We start from the raw sequence: 15,188 nt of genomic DNA on the forward strand, positions 1-15,188 counted from the left end.
CTGTCCCGACACTTTATTTAAACCTTGAAATGTTCGAACTTGGTTTCAAACTTAAGTAATTTTAGTGTTCTTTTACATTACACAATAATTTAGCAGACTAAAGACGAGCTTCTTCATTTTCATTTTCTGATGCAATCGGCTGACAATCTTCCTTCATCAGTTTTTGTCCTTTGTGCAGCGGCTGCGGTTCCAGGAATGTAGCAAATTTATGTTGTAATAATAATTAAACAAAACTCTTGACTTTAAATAAGTAAACAGTTATAAACAGTTAGCTATTTAAGCATCAAGAAGGTTAAACATAAACGCTGTAGGGCAACATCGGTTAACAACATGTATGCTACATTGAGATTCGATCCGAGTCGATTGAAGCTCCTCGAAGCTCGTGTTGTTGCGTTAACCACTGAGCTATCGTCTATACGTCTGTGACTGTTTTTATTGCAATGTTTTACTTTTTCATTATTTATTCAATTTCATTTCAGTAGCCTAATTTCAGTATTGTGATTATGAATTATTTTAACTACGTTTCACTTGTTGAATTCATCTGCTACCAGCTTTCAAACGCTCTGAATCAGTGCGGTGCGGCAGCAGATTACGCATTAGAGAGAATAAACAAACACTTTTCAGAGTCTATGATTGTAGCGCCTCTTGGCGGTAAAAGGCAGCAAATACACCCCACATTTTACCGCCGCGGTGGAACGGCTGATGTGGGCATTGTCATGGCTTGCCTCGACATTTGCGTTTGAATAGCGCGCGTCCTCCGTGGGCGTGTCAGATTAACGCGTAATGAAGTGTAATGAGCTGGGGAAAAAAAATCTGACAGCACTCTCTTTTCATACAGATTACATAAACTGAGAATATTTGTTTTTTATATAAATTACATCATTAAAAAGAAGAGAATTCAAGCTTCATAAAGAAAAACCTCTCGTGCCTGTATGACAAGTATTTGCAGAGTTAGAGTTAATTTTTCGGACGTGTTTCAGAATGGACTGCACTGACAGAGAGAAGGCAAAACTCGCATCATGTTTATTTTTCTTTATTTGACAAAAAGCACAAAACTTTGTTTTTATTGTGAGTATACAGAAAAATAATAGACAATTAACAGGATCGATTGATGTATAACACTTATATGTACGATCAAAATCAACAGAGTATTTTAAGTCTATTTTTCTGCTATGTGAAAAAAAAACGGCAAAACGCGCGGGCGCGTTTCTGGTCCCCAGAGGGTTAATATTGTCTTACATTAGCTGTCCTTTTGAGGTATCATGTTTGGACAAAATTAAATATAAATAACTCACATCTGCAGCAGATTCAACAGAAGCCCAGTTCTGATCATCACCACCATTCACCAACAGAAGAGGACACTTTATTCTCCCAACCTTTGTGCATTTAAAAAAAAAACAGAGGACTGGCATTACAAATAATAGTAATTATAATAATTATATGCGAACAAACTGTATATACGAACAAAGAAATGTCAAAGTCGTACTCACGTCTACTTTGAGAGCCGGGTCTAAGGGAATCGGCAATATGATGTCTCTCTGTATTACCTGGTTCTCCTCATTCATACGTACCCTGTTCATATGCCTGCAATAAACATCATTTGTTACAGAAACATCCAATTCTATTTCCCAAATTGTAGGATGTCACATGACCGGGCTTCTTAAGGTCCTCTGGCAGTTGTTAAATTAGCTTGACAGGAAGACAAAATTAATTATTAATTGTGTGCAGAAGAGGTCAAATATCCACATTCAGTTTTTTTACTAAGTTATAATGTGTTTTTTTTTTGTATTTCAAATCAGGAAATCCCTTGCCAGTTCCTGACTTTTTTTTTAATTCACAATATAATTAAATATGGAGAGAAATAAAGAATATATTGCTACTATTGCATTAGATGAGGCTCAGTCTTGTGAATTAATGTTTAATCCACTCACTTGTTTATCTCCTCAAAGACTTCAAAAAGAGATTTATCAATAGGAACCACATGACTTCCACTGATACACACACAGCACTGGGGCTACAAGACAGTAAACGGATATTAAATAATGAAAAGCTGCATTTAAAATGTAGATAACTGTACATTCGTGTATGCAGGTCAAGCGAACCTTGATGACTTTTGAGTAGGCCGCCATACTGAATGTGATGGCACTTCCAAAAGATAGCCCAAGCATTGCCAGATTGTCCTTCTGTATCTTTGGATGATTTTGTAAAATCTGGTATGCTTTCTACAGGAATAATATATATACAAAGTAAGTGGGATATATTGAGTTAATCTGGAAACAAGCGCAATGCACGGGGAACAAATTAAAAGACAAAGTCTGATGACAATTGCAGATCAGCAAGGATGTCACGTCAAATTTGGTCAACATTCGGAGACAGCCAAAAATTCTGAATTACCTCAAAGTACGACACATCAACATCAACTGTTTTCAGCTCTTCTGGAGCGAGGTACTCAAGTGCCATGGATGCAAAGCCATGAGATGCAAGCAGGGCAGAACGATACTCGACCAAACCACCACCTCCTCCCCACAGGTCCAGCACTCCTGGGTACGGCCCAGGGCCTGAAAAACACACCGCGAGTTATTTACAAGCAATTTAATTTAACGTTGTGATTTAAAGAAAGTAGCGACAGATCTTTTCTTCCATATTGCCCATGTTCTATACATCGGTTGTTAATTGGATGAAGGCAGATCTGAATACAAGACTGCAATTAATCACAAGGTCGAAATTTTAATTATATTAAAGGGAGCGCGCTTTTTGTATTTAATATATTCACAATTTAGCCTATTTTTTGTGGTGCTACAAAGAGGACCAGCGGCCAGGTAAACACTGCCGAGTTTCAGAAGAGACAACCGCGATAAATGCAGAGTGAATCTACTAAATATTTACTAGCTTTAAGCTTACAGTTAAATAGGCCTAATAAAACATTCTTTGTTCTAGTATTTTACTTGTTGTTTAATGCAATGTTTCATTAATTGCATTGGCTACATGAGAAAATAATTTTGTCTACCTCATGTGGGAGATTTAATGCGGGTGCGGTTCGGGTCGCGGTTTTTATGTCAAACGGGGCGGGTCGGGTACGGACTAAAATTAGTGTTTCAGTTGGATATTGGGTCGGGTGTTCTGTTAATTACTGCGGGTGCGGGTTTATCAAAAAGGACCCGTGCAGGACTCTGCTTGGTATCATAGAAAAGGTGGATTTAAATCACTGTCTGAATTGTATTTTTAATCTATAATGAGCATTTCATCCTTTTGTGTATACCTGGAGGAAGAAATAAAGTTCCTCGTACTCCTTTCTCCCTGATGTTCACCCTCTGAACACCGGGTGCAACGTACCAGCGTTCTGTGACGCTCGTCGCCAGGGGTGTTTTCTCGCTAAATCTTTCAGATAGATGTCCACTGTATACTGAAATGTGAATCACCATCGGTGTAAGAACATTTGTCTTACGCAACCTTGAATGAAAGGGACCGGAAGGAAAGATTAATAGAATACATGAGAAAGTGATAACTTTAAATAAGACGAACATTTCACAATTTTTGATTCAGTTGGCAGAAAAAAAACCAGAGAAACCACAATAACCACACCTTGAGATTTTGCTAGTCTAAGTCAAATGTCCTCAATGCAGCCTGTATCGCGATGACATGCTGGATTAAATCCAATACGTAGTGGATGTGTGATTTTTTTCCCCAAACCAGATTAGGGTGTAGGGTAGGTTTAGGGGTTACCTGAGTCCAGATCGACTTCCTGGTACGGGTCTCATGCTCCATATCAACCCCATCTGCTCTGTGCCTTCATAGGTGCCGCCCAAACTTTTATCTTTTGCCACTGCATTTCAACAAGATACACATCATGTCATAAATGCACACTGCAACAATGTGATCGTGATTGTATATTTTTATGCCAAGCTAGCTTCATATTGTCTTTAGTTGGTCAAAGAAGGTTATTTATTATGATCCAAGGTAGTTTAGGTAGTTAGATCAGCCAGATTACCATTTGGCCAGGTTGAGGATTTCTGTTTATTATCTCCCTTACAACAATTCACTGTGGTAAACACACACACACAAACATATATATATATATATATATATATATATATATATATATATATATATATATATATATATATATATATATATATATATATATATGTTTTATAGTAAAGACTTTTAAATTGTTATAAAAAAATTATATTTATGAAAAATGTATCATGGTTTCCACAAAAATATTAAGCAGCAGCACACTCGTTTTCAATTGATAATAATAAATGTTTCTTGAGCAGAAAATCAGCATATTAGAGTGATTTCTAAAGGACCATGTGACACTGACTGAAATAATGGTTGTTGAAATAATCTGCTTTATCCATCACAGGAATAAATTACATTTTAAAATAGAAAAGAGTTATTTTAAATAGTAATATTTCATAATATTACTGTTTTACTATATTTTTGATCATATAAATGAAGCCTTGGTACCCTTAATAAGACTTCTATCAAAAACATTTAAAAAAATCTCACTGACCCCAAACTTTGGTATGGTAGTGTAAGGACTCTGTTTCCTGTGGTAACTTTTCTAGCGGTTATGCAACAGACTGTCCCACACACCTGTCACTATTCCGTGTTCATCACTGATGTAGTGTCCAAACGCCTCCCAGAAGTCCTTGTCTTCTGATTGATGTAGACAGTATATCGTCACCTCTTGATTTGGCAGTAAATTCATTATGAGAATCTGAAACTTCTCGTCCAACAGCCCTCGACAGGGCTGGACAGAGAGCAGTGGACATGTCCCTTTCTCAGTGCCCACAGTCCTAAACAGAATTAAATGAGACATTGAAAAGTGTCTGAACAATGTCATGTATTCTCTATTAAACTGCATTGTTGTGTGGAGTAGAATGGAATAATATTTATTGTCATTATACACAGGTACAATGAAACTCTATTTGACTTCTCCCTGTAATTAAATAAGAAAAACTAAGAGCAATACTCATAATCATTAAATAAATATCAAGTAAAAGCAGTACAAAAACATTGCAACACATTTGAGCAGCTGCATCTCCTTAAAGTGACTTTAGTGCCCAATGTTTAGTCATTAATCATGTGCATGTGTGTGTGTCGCAGATCTTTATTGAGTGTGTGTGCATGTCTGTGTGTACATGAGTATGTGTGTGCATATTTAAAAGAGATCTCAGTTTCTTCTCACTGCTTTCAATGTCCTGACCACTTTTATAATAGCTCTGTGGTGCTTTTCCATCGTTTTTTTAAACTTAACATATTCGGTCACCATTTATTGTCATGGAAAGGAAATGTCTCACTTGATTAAAAAAAAAGAAAGAAATTGGAATAATGTTAAAGTAAGTAAATTATATTAACTTTGATAGCTCACCACATCATGGTAATTTTATATTTCCCACAGCAATATTGCATGCCATAAGCTGTTAATAAACTGTCGGCAAAAAGTAGGTAACGTTACCACGTTAATTTATGGTTTTGCCTGAGGAAATGTCTGTACCTAACAGGTGCCAACATGATACTGTATAGTCCGATAAGATCAGATCAGGTGTTTCTTCTGTGATCAGTGTCAGATGATCCGAACAGCTTACAAAAATAATGTCTGAAATAAACATAAACAACATACAAAACATGATAAATGGCAGCGATGGTCCCGAAAACTTCACAACATGTTACTGTCAATGTTACGGTCACAAAGGAAACCCACAGACAGTTCACACCATCAAAAATTGTGGCATGCTACATGAGCTGAAGTTGTGCTCGGTGGTGTTTTAGTGAGACCCACCCGGAAGTGGTTTAATCCAAATTATATCAATCTTACCTCAAGGAAAATACGTGTTAATAATACGAATATAGATGGAATATATCTAACTTAGTTATCAGACTGTCGTCCAAATCCCTGGTTGAGTGAGAGCAGCTCGTGGGCTAACGTTAATGCTGATGACGAAATGTTACCTTTGACACAGATGTTTATGCGCTTAACGTTACATCACCAAAGGTCGTTTAGAACTCTTTTAGAGGGCATATGTTTTCTATTTAACTACTTTTTACTTAGATAAATTCTAAAATCGTAGTTTAGCATGTTGAAGGGGGGAGACACATCCCTATAACTGTAACCAGCTCCACCAACACATTGTGGCAATAAAGAAAACACGTCTATAGCCTATCATTGGAATAATCTGCACATTATTAAATGACAACATGAGACGTCCAGTTCCATACCACAAGAATGCCATTCCACTCCACGTGTATTCCTGTACCAGTCCAGTTTTTCTATGTTTCCGTCCAGCGTCCGTCGAGTCTCCAGACGCAAACAAAGCATCAACTGCAGGGATGCCAGATTGGGCTCAATTGCGCTATTTTTTTGTTTGAATAATGCTTACTGGGGAAATTTGTTGTGCAGTGCAGGTGGACAAAATACTTGGGTGGCTTTTTAAAAAAAAGTAATGTATAAAAATTAATTGCTTAAAGGAATATGTAATGTTTAATATAGCTACTAGGTAAGATCAAGTTGTTTTTATTTTATTTTATTAAAAAAAAAGAGAAAAGAAGAAGAAGCGAAAATCTGGGTTAAAGGGTAAGCTAACTTTGAGCCATTTGTTCTATGGCAAAGTTTTTGTTGTCCTCTGAGTGGCGCTATGACTTTGAGTATAAATAGAGCGCCGGTGCCTAGGCCTAGCTTGTGTGCGTTGGTAATGGGCTACGTGCATGTAACTAGGGTTGGGGAATTCCAAGATGGCGGAGTGAGGGGTCACACTTATGCAGGCTCTGAGGAAAATTAGATTGAAAACGTCCTAAAACTTACCTCTGAAAAAAAAAGGAAGGAAAAAACCCCCCATTTACGATGGTTAACACCAATCAAGCAGATACCGTGGATCATGACTACAACTTCAATGGCGGAGGCATGTGATGAAGAAGAAATCAAAGATATGATGACAGAAACTGCCAAAACAAGATGTGACCATACACCTCTGCCCAGCTAGCCTGGTAATACCAAACTCTGCTACTTCGCTTTGCTTCACAGAAGCGAAATGAAATTGAGCGGAAGTACGAAGTCTGACGTAGTCAGGCTACTGCCCAGCCCGAATCCTAAGAAAATGAGAGCAAAGGAAAAAGACAAAATTAAACAAACCGACGGGATAACAAATGAAGTGATCTTCGATGCAATTCAAACTCTAATTAAAGGAGAACTCTGGCGCAAAATGAACCTTTGGTCTAATTACACATTGTTACCTAGTCAACCGTTATCTGAGATTTGTTTTCATGATTATCGAATGTAAATAGTTTTATCTCTAAAAACAGTCTAGCCTATAAAGCTAGTATAACGCTATATATTGGGCATAGAGTAATGACAAATAAAAATCGCTTGTTAATACCACCAACAAGGCTCAAAATAGCCCCACACTAGCACGGTAGCATAATGAGGGTCCCTACCTTCAAACCGAAGCATTGAGAACTTTGTCCAGACAGTTTAATAAGAAGATATTTTATACATACAGGGTGCTTCTCAATATCCCTCCTCGTCTCCTCGATCCTCCGTCCTCCATTCTATGACCCGGAAACCGATCGAGCTCAGCCATCTTGAAGGACATCTCAATTCTCTAATTGCACTGCGAGGAGGCGAGGATTGAGGAGTGAGGAGGCTTCCAGAGGAGCTATGAGCGAGGATACACAGGTGTACCCTTTGCGGAAGAGTTTTATCGACTAAACATGACGCACGTATCAATTCTCCTCCCCCTTCACATCTGTCACAATCATTTAAATTTTTACTTTACTTTTGTAGTTTACATAAACCACACAACTCACATATTTCAACAAGGTATCTTGCTTTATTATTATTTATTATTAATTTCTTAAATAAACAAACTTTAACAACATAAGGGCAGATCCTTTGAGCACTGCTGATGACGCAGTGAAGTGACGCGCGAGTGATCAAGTATTCCAATGTATAAAAAAGCTTTCATTCAATTCCTCCGTCCTCATTTTTTTTCCTTGCAGCCTTCCCTCGCATCCTACAGGGGGTGGAGCTGAGACGCAGCTCCACCGAAGCATTGAGACAAAGTTCTCAATGCTTCGGTTTGAAGGTAGGGACCCTCATTATGCTACCGTGTTAGTGTGGGGCTATTTTGAGCCTTGTTAGTGGTATTAACAAGCGATTTTTATTTGTCATTACTCCATGCCCAATATACTAGCGTTATACTAGCTTTATAGGCTAAACTGTTTTTAGAGATAAAACTATTTACATTCGATAATCATGAAAACAAATCTCAGATAACGATTGACTAGGTAACAATGTGTAATTAGACCAAAGGTTCATTTTGCGCCGGAGTTCTCCTTTAAGAGATTCGACGAACAAGATCAATGATTGAAAAAAATTGAAAAAACAATGGAGGAAAATGCAAATATGCAGTTAAAGAAAATAAAGAAGATATCGGCGAACTGAAAAAAGAAGTAGCAGACTTGAGGAACGAGAACATCTCACTGAGGCAGCAGTGTTTAGAGCATGCTAGATACAAGAGACAATGGGATCTCAGACCGATCGGTCTTCCAGAAAAGGAAAATGAAGAAACAAGAGAAACGGTGATTGGAATTCTTACCAGGGTGATTCCGTGGTCCGTGGAGAAGCTCCGGCACTGGGTGGATAGTGCATCGGTTAGGAAGAAGAAACGACGCTGCTACCAACAAGTTACCCAGACCAGTGATCATTCAGTTTGCGATGCGAACTGTGCGTGATGAAGTGTGGAAAAAATCAAGAGAGGCAAGAGTGTGTAAAGATATGAACATTCATTTCAAAGAAGACTTTTCAAAGGAAGATCGCGAAGCTCGTGCTAAGTTGTGGCCAAAAGTCCAAGGAGCAAGGAACAAAGGGAAGAGAGCGTTCCTAAAAGAAGGCTATGCACTGATTGATGGACTTAGAGTTGACCCGTAACTGATGCTCTCAAGGTAATATGTAGTCTCACGTTAATGTATTCAAGATTGCTGCAATCACATAAGGACAGATGGAATTTATCTGAAAAAAAAAAACTGTTTAAGAGGTTAACTAAAGTAGAACTGTTTGTTCTAGCTGTTATGGTTTTGTAGAGTAATAAGGACAACATGTTCACTCCTGCGTTTAAAGTTGAGTGTGTGCTAAGGGCTGAGATAGTAATACGTTAATTTATGTCCATTTCTTTTCTATCTTTAAATGCTAGGGGGTTAAAAAACAGTGTTAAGCGGAAAGCTATTTTTTTATTATTTTGCAAGGAACAAAAAGTGAACTGTGTTTTGTGTTTTAAATGATGAAAGATTTTGGAAAGTTCAGTGGGGCGATTTAGCCTGGTTTGCACATGGATCTTCGCATTCAGCTGGAGTGATGGTATTATTGAACAGATTTTGAAGGCTCTGTTATTTTTCACGAAGGGGATACAGAAGGCCATTGGCTAATGATAGTAGAAAAAATACACGATAAATGTTACATATTACTCTGTATTTATGGTTATTATAGCAAAGGGGCTAATAGAGAAATGTTTGAGAAACTTTTAAAATCGGTTAAGTATAATGTAATGCAGAAAATGTGATAATAGGTGGTGACTTTAATATTGTCCCTGATTCATGGCTAGATTGGAGACACCAGAGAGCTTCACATTCTGTATATAATGATACTATACTGAATTTCTGTAAAACTGTAAATGTTGTTGATTACTGGAGGGTATCCAAACAGCTTTCAGTATACATGGTTTAACCCCTCAGGAAATGGTCAATGTTCAAGATTAGATTATTGGCTTATTTCTTGTGTAAAATTGTCTCTGATTACAAAATTGTAAAATTACAGCAGCCCCACTTACAGATCACTGTATGGTCACTCTGTAATCCTTAAGAAACTTAACATTTATCCTAATATTTGGAAGTTTAACCCTAAAACAGGCAACGTGTCTCACGAGATACATCGTTTTTATTGTCTTTTTTGGGGCATAAGAACGATTTTTTCATCAAATTCTTTTATCACTTATGACAGCCTGGTCTGTCTTGAGTATGCTGGTCACATGATTTGCTTCAAATTTTTTTGTGATCAATTAGTCAGCCTGACCTAAATCCAACATGCCTGCCAGTGGTGGAGAACATTCAGATTTTGAGATAAGTAAATATATATTAAACTTACTTTTCTTTCTTACTTTCAATCATGGCCTTGAAGGTACAGTGTGATTTGTAGTGTGAGTACACCTCACTCTGTAGCACAAGTGATCCTCACTTTTTTGGCACCGCAGTTCTGTGCAGTCAACAATGACCGGAGTGTCTGCATATTCCTTGAACTCAGGGGGTAGGTTGGCTGTGATTTCTTCAGGTGTCATCCAGATACACACAGCAAAGAACACAGTAAAGAAAGTTGGCCCAGGTTGTGATGATCCTGCTGGCTGTTGTCCGATGGATGTTAAATTGGTGGCCAAGCTCTCTCTGTGTGCATCCGGTTGATAGATAATTTAGAAAAAGAAATAACTCATCTATGGGCAGCAACTTAGTTGATCTGTTCGGTGTTGTCTTCTCTGCCACAGAGGCTGCTGCTTCTCTTGCCACACTTGTCACATGGATCATCCTTGATGTTGCTGGTTCGATGAGCCTCCAGAATGCCATTAGGTGGTCATAAGAATGGAATCTTTTAAACAAAATACACAAAAATAACATTGTTGTTAGTCATGTTAGACTAGTTTAGTTACACATGATCAATTATCTTTATGATTACTCTACTTACTATATTTCTTTTACATGAAAAAAAAAGACAATGAAAGGTTGTGTCTACGCATCTGACTGAGTGCTGTAGGTAGCACAAGTTTGGGCCTGATCATATCATTATGTTAGTCATAAATTACATTACTTTTGATGTTCGATGTACACTTGAAGGAAAATACTCCTCTTGTATGGTGGACTTTTATGTGGAGCAACATTTTACATGTGTAGTAGGCCATCTTTACTTTCACTAAAGTACATGACTTGCGTGATTTTTTGTCCATCACTGTTAATATGGTACAAGACATCAGCTTCCTGCAATTCAAAACACCTTAATTATGACTTACCTGGTATAAAATCGGATGTCCTCATCTGATCCTGCAAAGCGCTTCAGTCCAAAACAACTCTGCAGCTGGAGAGCCTGAATTTGTTGTTCGAGCTCCTTTACTTCTGGCGAAGTGTCGTTTTCCTCAGCGAACTTATCTGCGACCATTGCTGTTGTAGGAGTAATACAGTAATCATGATCTGGTGCCAGGGTTGCCACCTCCATCTCTTCTTCTGAGTCAATGTCATGGACATGAGGAGGGCTATCCGATCTGGGTCTCCGCTCCCACACGCTCGCCCTCGGTGCCGGTATTTGAAAATTATTCCAGGAAAAAAGAGCAGGAATGGCCCCTTTCTTCAACTTTCTCAATTTTCCCGGGTTGTTAACAAAATCGTGCTTTTGGAAATGCCTGCTGCAAACACGACTCGTCTTGCTTGGGGTGAAGTCGTCCCGCCGTACTCTTACCATCCATTCGACTCTCACCGACACATCCACCGGAAAGCTATGAAAGCTTATAGTACCGTTGTACTTGGACGAATTTGCACACAGGGGTACACAACAATGGAGTGCGGTCTTTTTCACGTGTTGATACACGCCAACCGCCTCTCCTGAAATCCGCTCATGTCTTTTTCTATGTCCACTCAAAACTAGCGACTCCGAAAAATCTCCACTACAACAACACGACCTACACGGAAGTAGTCGACCGCACACTCAAGACACGGAAGTTAACCGGAATTTCTATTGTGCACGTAGGCTATTGGGAAATGGGAAGCACACCGTTTTTGACCGCACTACAGAGTAGCACACAAGGTGCTATGCAGTGTTTACAAGGTATGGTTTTGTGTGTACGTGTGAACAAGGAAAGACCACAAGAACTTTTGAGACGAGACCATATTTAATGGAGCACAAGTAATAAAGAAAGACATTTGTTTGCACCTACATCCGTCTGCATGGACTCTGTTTGTACGCGTTCTAAACTTGCTTATTCTTATTATCAACGACACCGGCTTTGGAAAGTAATTACAAAAGTCAAAATCTGTGTGCTTCCTAATTACCAACGCACACACTTTTAGCTCAGGTGCTCTAATTATACTCAGTCACAGCGCCCCTCAGTGGACAACAAAAACTTTGCCATACAACAAATAGCTCCTACACACCGGCCCCTTAATGGATTATGACATATTGACATAACAATGACAAATTCATACAAAATGGAGCCATACCAATTCAAGTTTTGTACAAATGTATGTAGGTGACAGTAAATTCAAACACTTAAAATGTTGAATGCCCTATTTTAGTCTGCTTCTAATAAAAGACAAAGCTTGTTAATTGGACGTTTTAAGATGTTACTTTTAGTTTGAACTTTTACTGAACGTACCAAACATCTAATATAATTCTGTATTTTCAGCTTCAGAATCATGAATATTTTTATTCTGGTGTCACCACTGTCCCGTGCATTGGGTTACCAGCACCAAGTTCAAGCCTATTCATTTTCAATGTAACACCAAATTTAGCATTTTAATCAACAGTACATTTTTTGTTAACCTTTTACCAAATGTCTTGGAGTATCGCAATAATATCGTATCGTGAGTTCAGTATCGTGATATGTATCGAATCGCGACATGAGGGTATCGTTAGACCCCTAATAACGATTCACTTTACTCCGTCCTTTTTTCACTTCAATGGGCAAAGAAAATCCACTCAAACGTAATAGGGGTGATCCTTTCCACTGGAAGGTCTGCCACCCAACTTCCCCCATATAACGTCTACAGGTGACACGCTTGGAAATTATTTTTCTTGCAACGGAGTTGGCGTTTGTAATCCAATACTTCCTCCCACTAGCAACAGTCCATCATGCAACACAGGATCCAAACCTGAGACAGAACTTTTTAGGACAATCCAGATCTAGCTGCTGTATATTCTAAACTCGCTGTTCCTCAGAAACTGGCTGCAACACTTTGCGACTGTTGCTGATCCATTTTGTTAAATGCAAACCTCCCTTTTGACAGAGAACAGTGAGATTTTTAACCATAGAGATGGCCACTTCCTCAGAAGAGACGCTCTTCAGACAGTCATACATAAAAGTTATTGTTGATGGTTTCAATTACCTCTGCTGGAAAGTCTGCTTGATTGTCCTTTACGGTCTGTTTCGAGGCGTAACGAGCACAGCTTGGAGAAGACATGGCTCCGAAAAGATGAACTGTCATCCTAAATGTAATGGGCTCTCTAGTCAATTCTCCATCAGGCCACCACAAGAAATGAAGAAAATCTACCTCTTCCTCAGCCACTTTAACTTGATGGAACATTGCTTCAATGTCAGCCATGAAGGCTACTGGTTCTTGCCTGAATCTCATCAGTACACCTACCAAAGAATTGGTAAGGTTAGGGCCTATACCCATTGACTATTTAGTGATGTTCCTTTATATGCTGCTCCACAGTCGAACACGACCCTCAATGATCCCTTCTTAGGATTTTAATGCAGTGTTTACAAGGTATGGTTTTGTGTGTATGTGTGAACAAGGAAAGGCCACAAGAAGTTTTGAGACCATGTTTAATGGAGCACAAGTAATAAAGAAAGACATTTGTTTGCATGTACATCCGTCTGCATGGACTCTGTTTGTACGCGTTCTAAACTTGCTTATTCTTATTATCAACGACAATGGCTTTGGAAAGTCATTACAGGTTAGTTCACCCAGAAATGAAAATTATCCCATAATTTACTCACCCTCAAGCCATCCTAGGTGTATATGACTTTTTTTCTTTAAGCCAAACACATTCGGAGTTAGGCTTTATTAAAAAATATCCTGCCTCTTCCAAGCTTTATAATAGCAGTGAATGGTACCTTAAATTTTGAAGCCCAAAAAAGCACATCCATTCATCATTAAAGTAATCCATATGACTCCAAGGGGTTAATAAAGGCCTTCTGAAGCGAAGTGATGCATTTTTGTAGGAAAAATATCCATATTTATAACTTTATAAACTATAATCACTGGCTTCCAAGCAAACAAACAAACAAAACAAAAGCACAGGCACCATAAGAGGTAGAAGGAACACACAAATTCATTCATCATTTGTACATTTTATTACATTTTCAAAATTGTATTACATTTACACCACATACTATATTCCATTTACTGCTCTCAAAAAATACAATTATTTTATGGGTATAGTAAGTGTATCACAAGACCACCTGCACATTACATCCCTTGTGTCACATAAATCATTAAAACCATCATTAGTGTAACACTGCGACAACTCATTTTACTTTCGAAAATATTGAATTTGCATATTAAAACCACATTTTGTAGATGAACAACTTTAACAACCTTGATACATCCTAGCATCATTTCAGACTTTAAGAACATTCTCTGATTGGATAAAGTAAAGCTCTCCTTTGATCCTAGGGATTGTTCATCCAAAAATGAAAATTCTCTCATCATTTAATCACCTTCATGGCATCCACAATGTATATGACTTACTCTCTTCAGATAAACACAAAAGAAGATTTTAGGAACATAACTTAAGTTAGTCCATATAATCCCATATAATGCCGCTCCTAGCCAGTCCGACTGGAAGGACTGTATACTGGTAAGCCACCACTTAGAACGCGAATCTCAAAAACAGTCTGTGATGGGAGGCTATCTGGATATGAAAGTAGGCAGATCCACTGAGAAAAACCAATCCCCCGGGCACACTTGCGATAAGATTTGTTTTAATGTTAACATCTTGAACGGCGGCTTCATAAGGCCTTGGTTGAGATGCTTGAGGTCAAGGATGGGCCTGAGGCCACCAGACTTCTTTGGCACGAGGAAGTAGCGGCTGTAAAAGCCTGACTCGCTGTGGGTCGGAAGAACAGCTTCTACAGCCGCTACTTCCCCGTGCCAAAGAAGTCTGGTGGCCTCAGGCCCATCCTCGACCTCAAGCATCTGAACCACGCCCTTCAAGAGGTATAGCCCCTTTTGCCAGTAAATTCATCACTTTGGTGCGGAGGAAGTGAGACACATTGCTCCTTACCGATGTGGAGACCACGCCCCTGAAGATGTGGAGACTGTTCCAAGATGGCAGACACATTGACGTGTCTGGAGCAGTCGAATGTGGCATCTACGTATATCTATGTTGTTACCTACATAAACATTGTTTTGTGAACTTGGTCAATACA

At 38.6% G+C, this 15,188-nt stretch overlaps 1 protein-coding gene across 1 annotated transcript in view; it reads right to left on the reverse strand.

The window, feature by feature from the left end:
• The window catches only part of LOC130092547 (acyl-coenzyme A thioesterase 5-like), a 9,576-nt gene extending 4,014 nt beyond the window's left edge, over positions 1-5,562 (reverse strand). The window contains exons 1-9 of the mRNA XM_056260443.1: positions 5,504-5,562; positions 4,600-4,802; positions 3,724-3,823; positions 3,260-3,450; positions 2,395-2,558; positions 2,103-2,222; positions 1,932-2,014; positions 1,491-1,584; positions 1,296-1,376 (exon numbers count right to left, since the gene is read on the reverse strand). Coding sequence (XP_056116418.1) covers positions 1,296-1,376; positions 1,491-1,584; positions 1,932-2,014; positions 2,103-2,222; positions 2,395-2,558; positions 3,260-3,450; positions 3,724-3,823; positions 4,600-4,802; positions 5,504-5,520 — 1,053 coding nt within the window. The 5' untranslated portion in view covers positions 5,521-5,562. The remainder of the gene's footprint in view (positions 1-1,295; positions 1,377-1,490; positions 1,585-1,931; positions 2,015-2,102; positions 2,223-2,394; positions 2,559-3,259; positions 3,451-3,723; positions 3,824-4,599; positions 4,803-5,503) is intronic.
• Between the last annotated feature and the right edge of the window lie 9,626 nt (positions 5,563-15,188).

This window comes from Rhinichthys klamathensis, unplaced genomic scaffold, assembly GCF_029890125.1.
Source record: "Rhinichthys klamathensis goyatoka isolate OS25496 unplaced genomic scaffold, OSU_Roscu_1.1 h1tg000176l_1, whole genome shotgun sequence".
Lineage (NCBI taxonomy): Eukaryota > Metazoa > Chordata > Actinopteri > Cypriniformes > Leuciscidae > Rhinichthys > Rhinichthys klamathensis.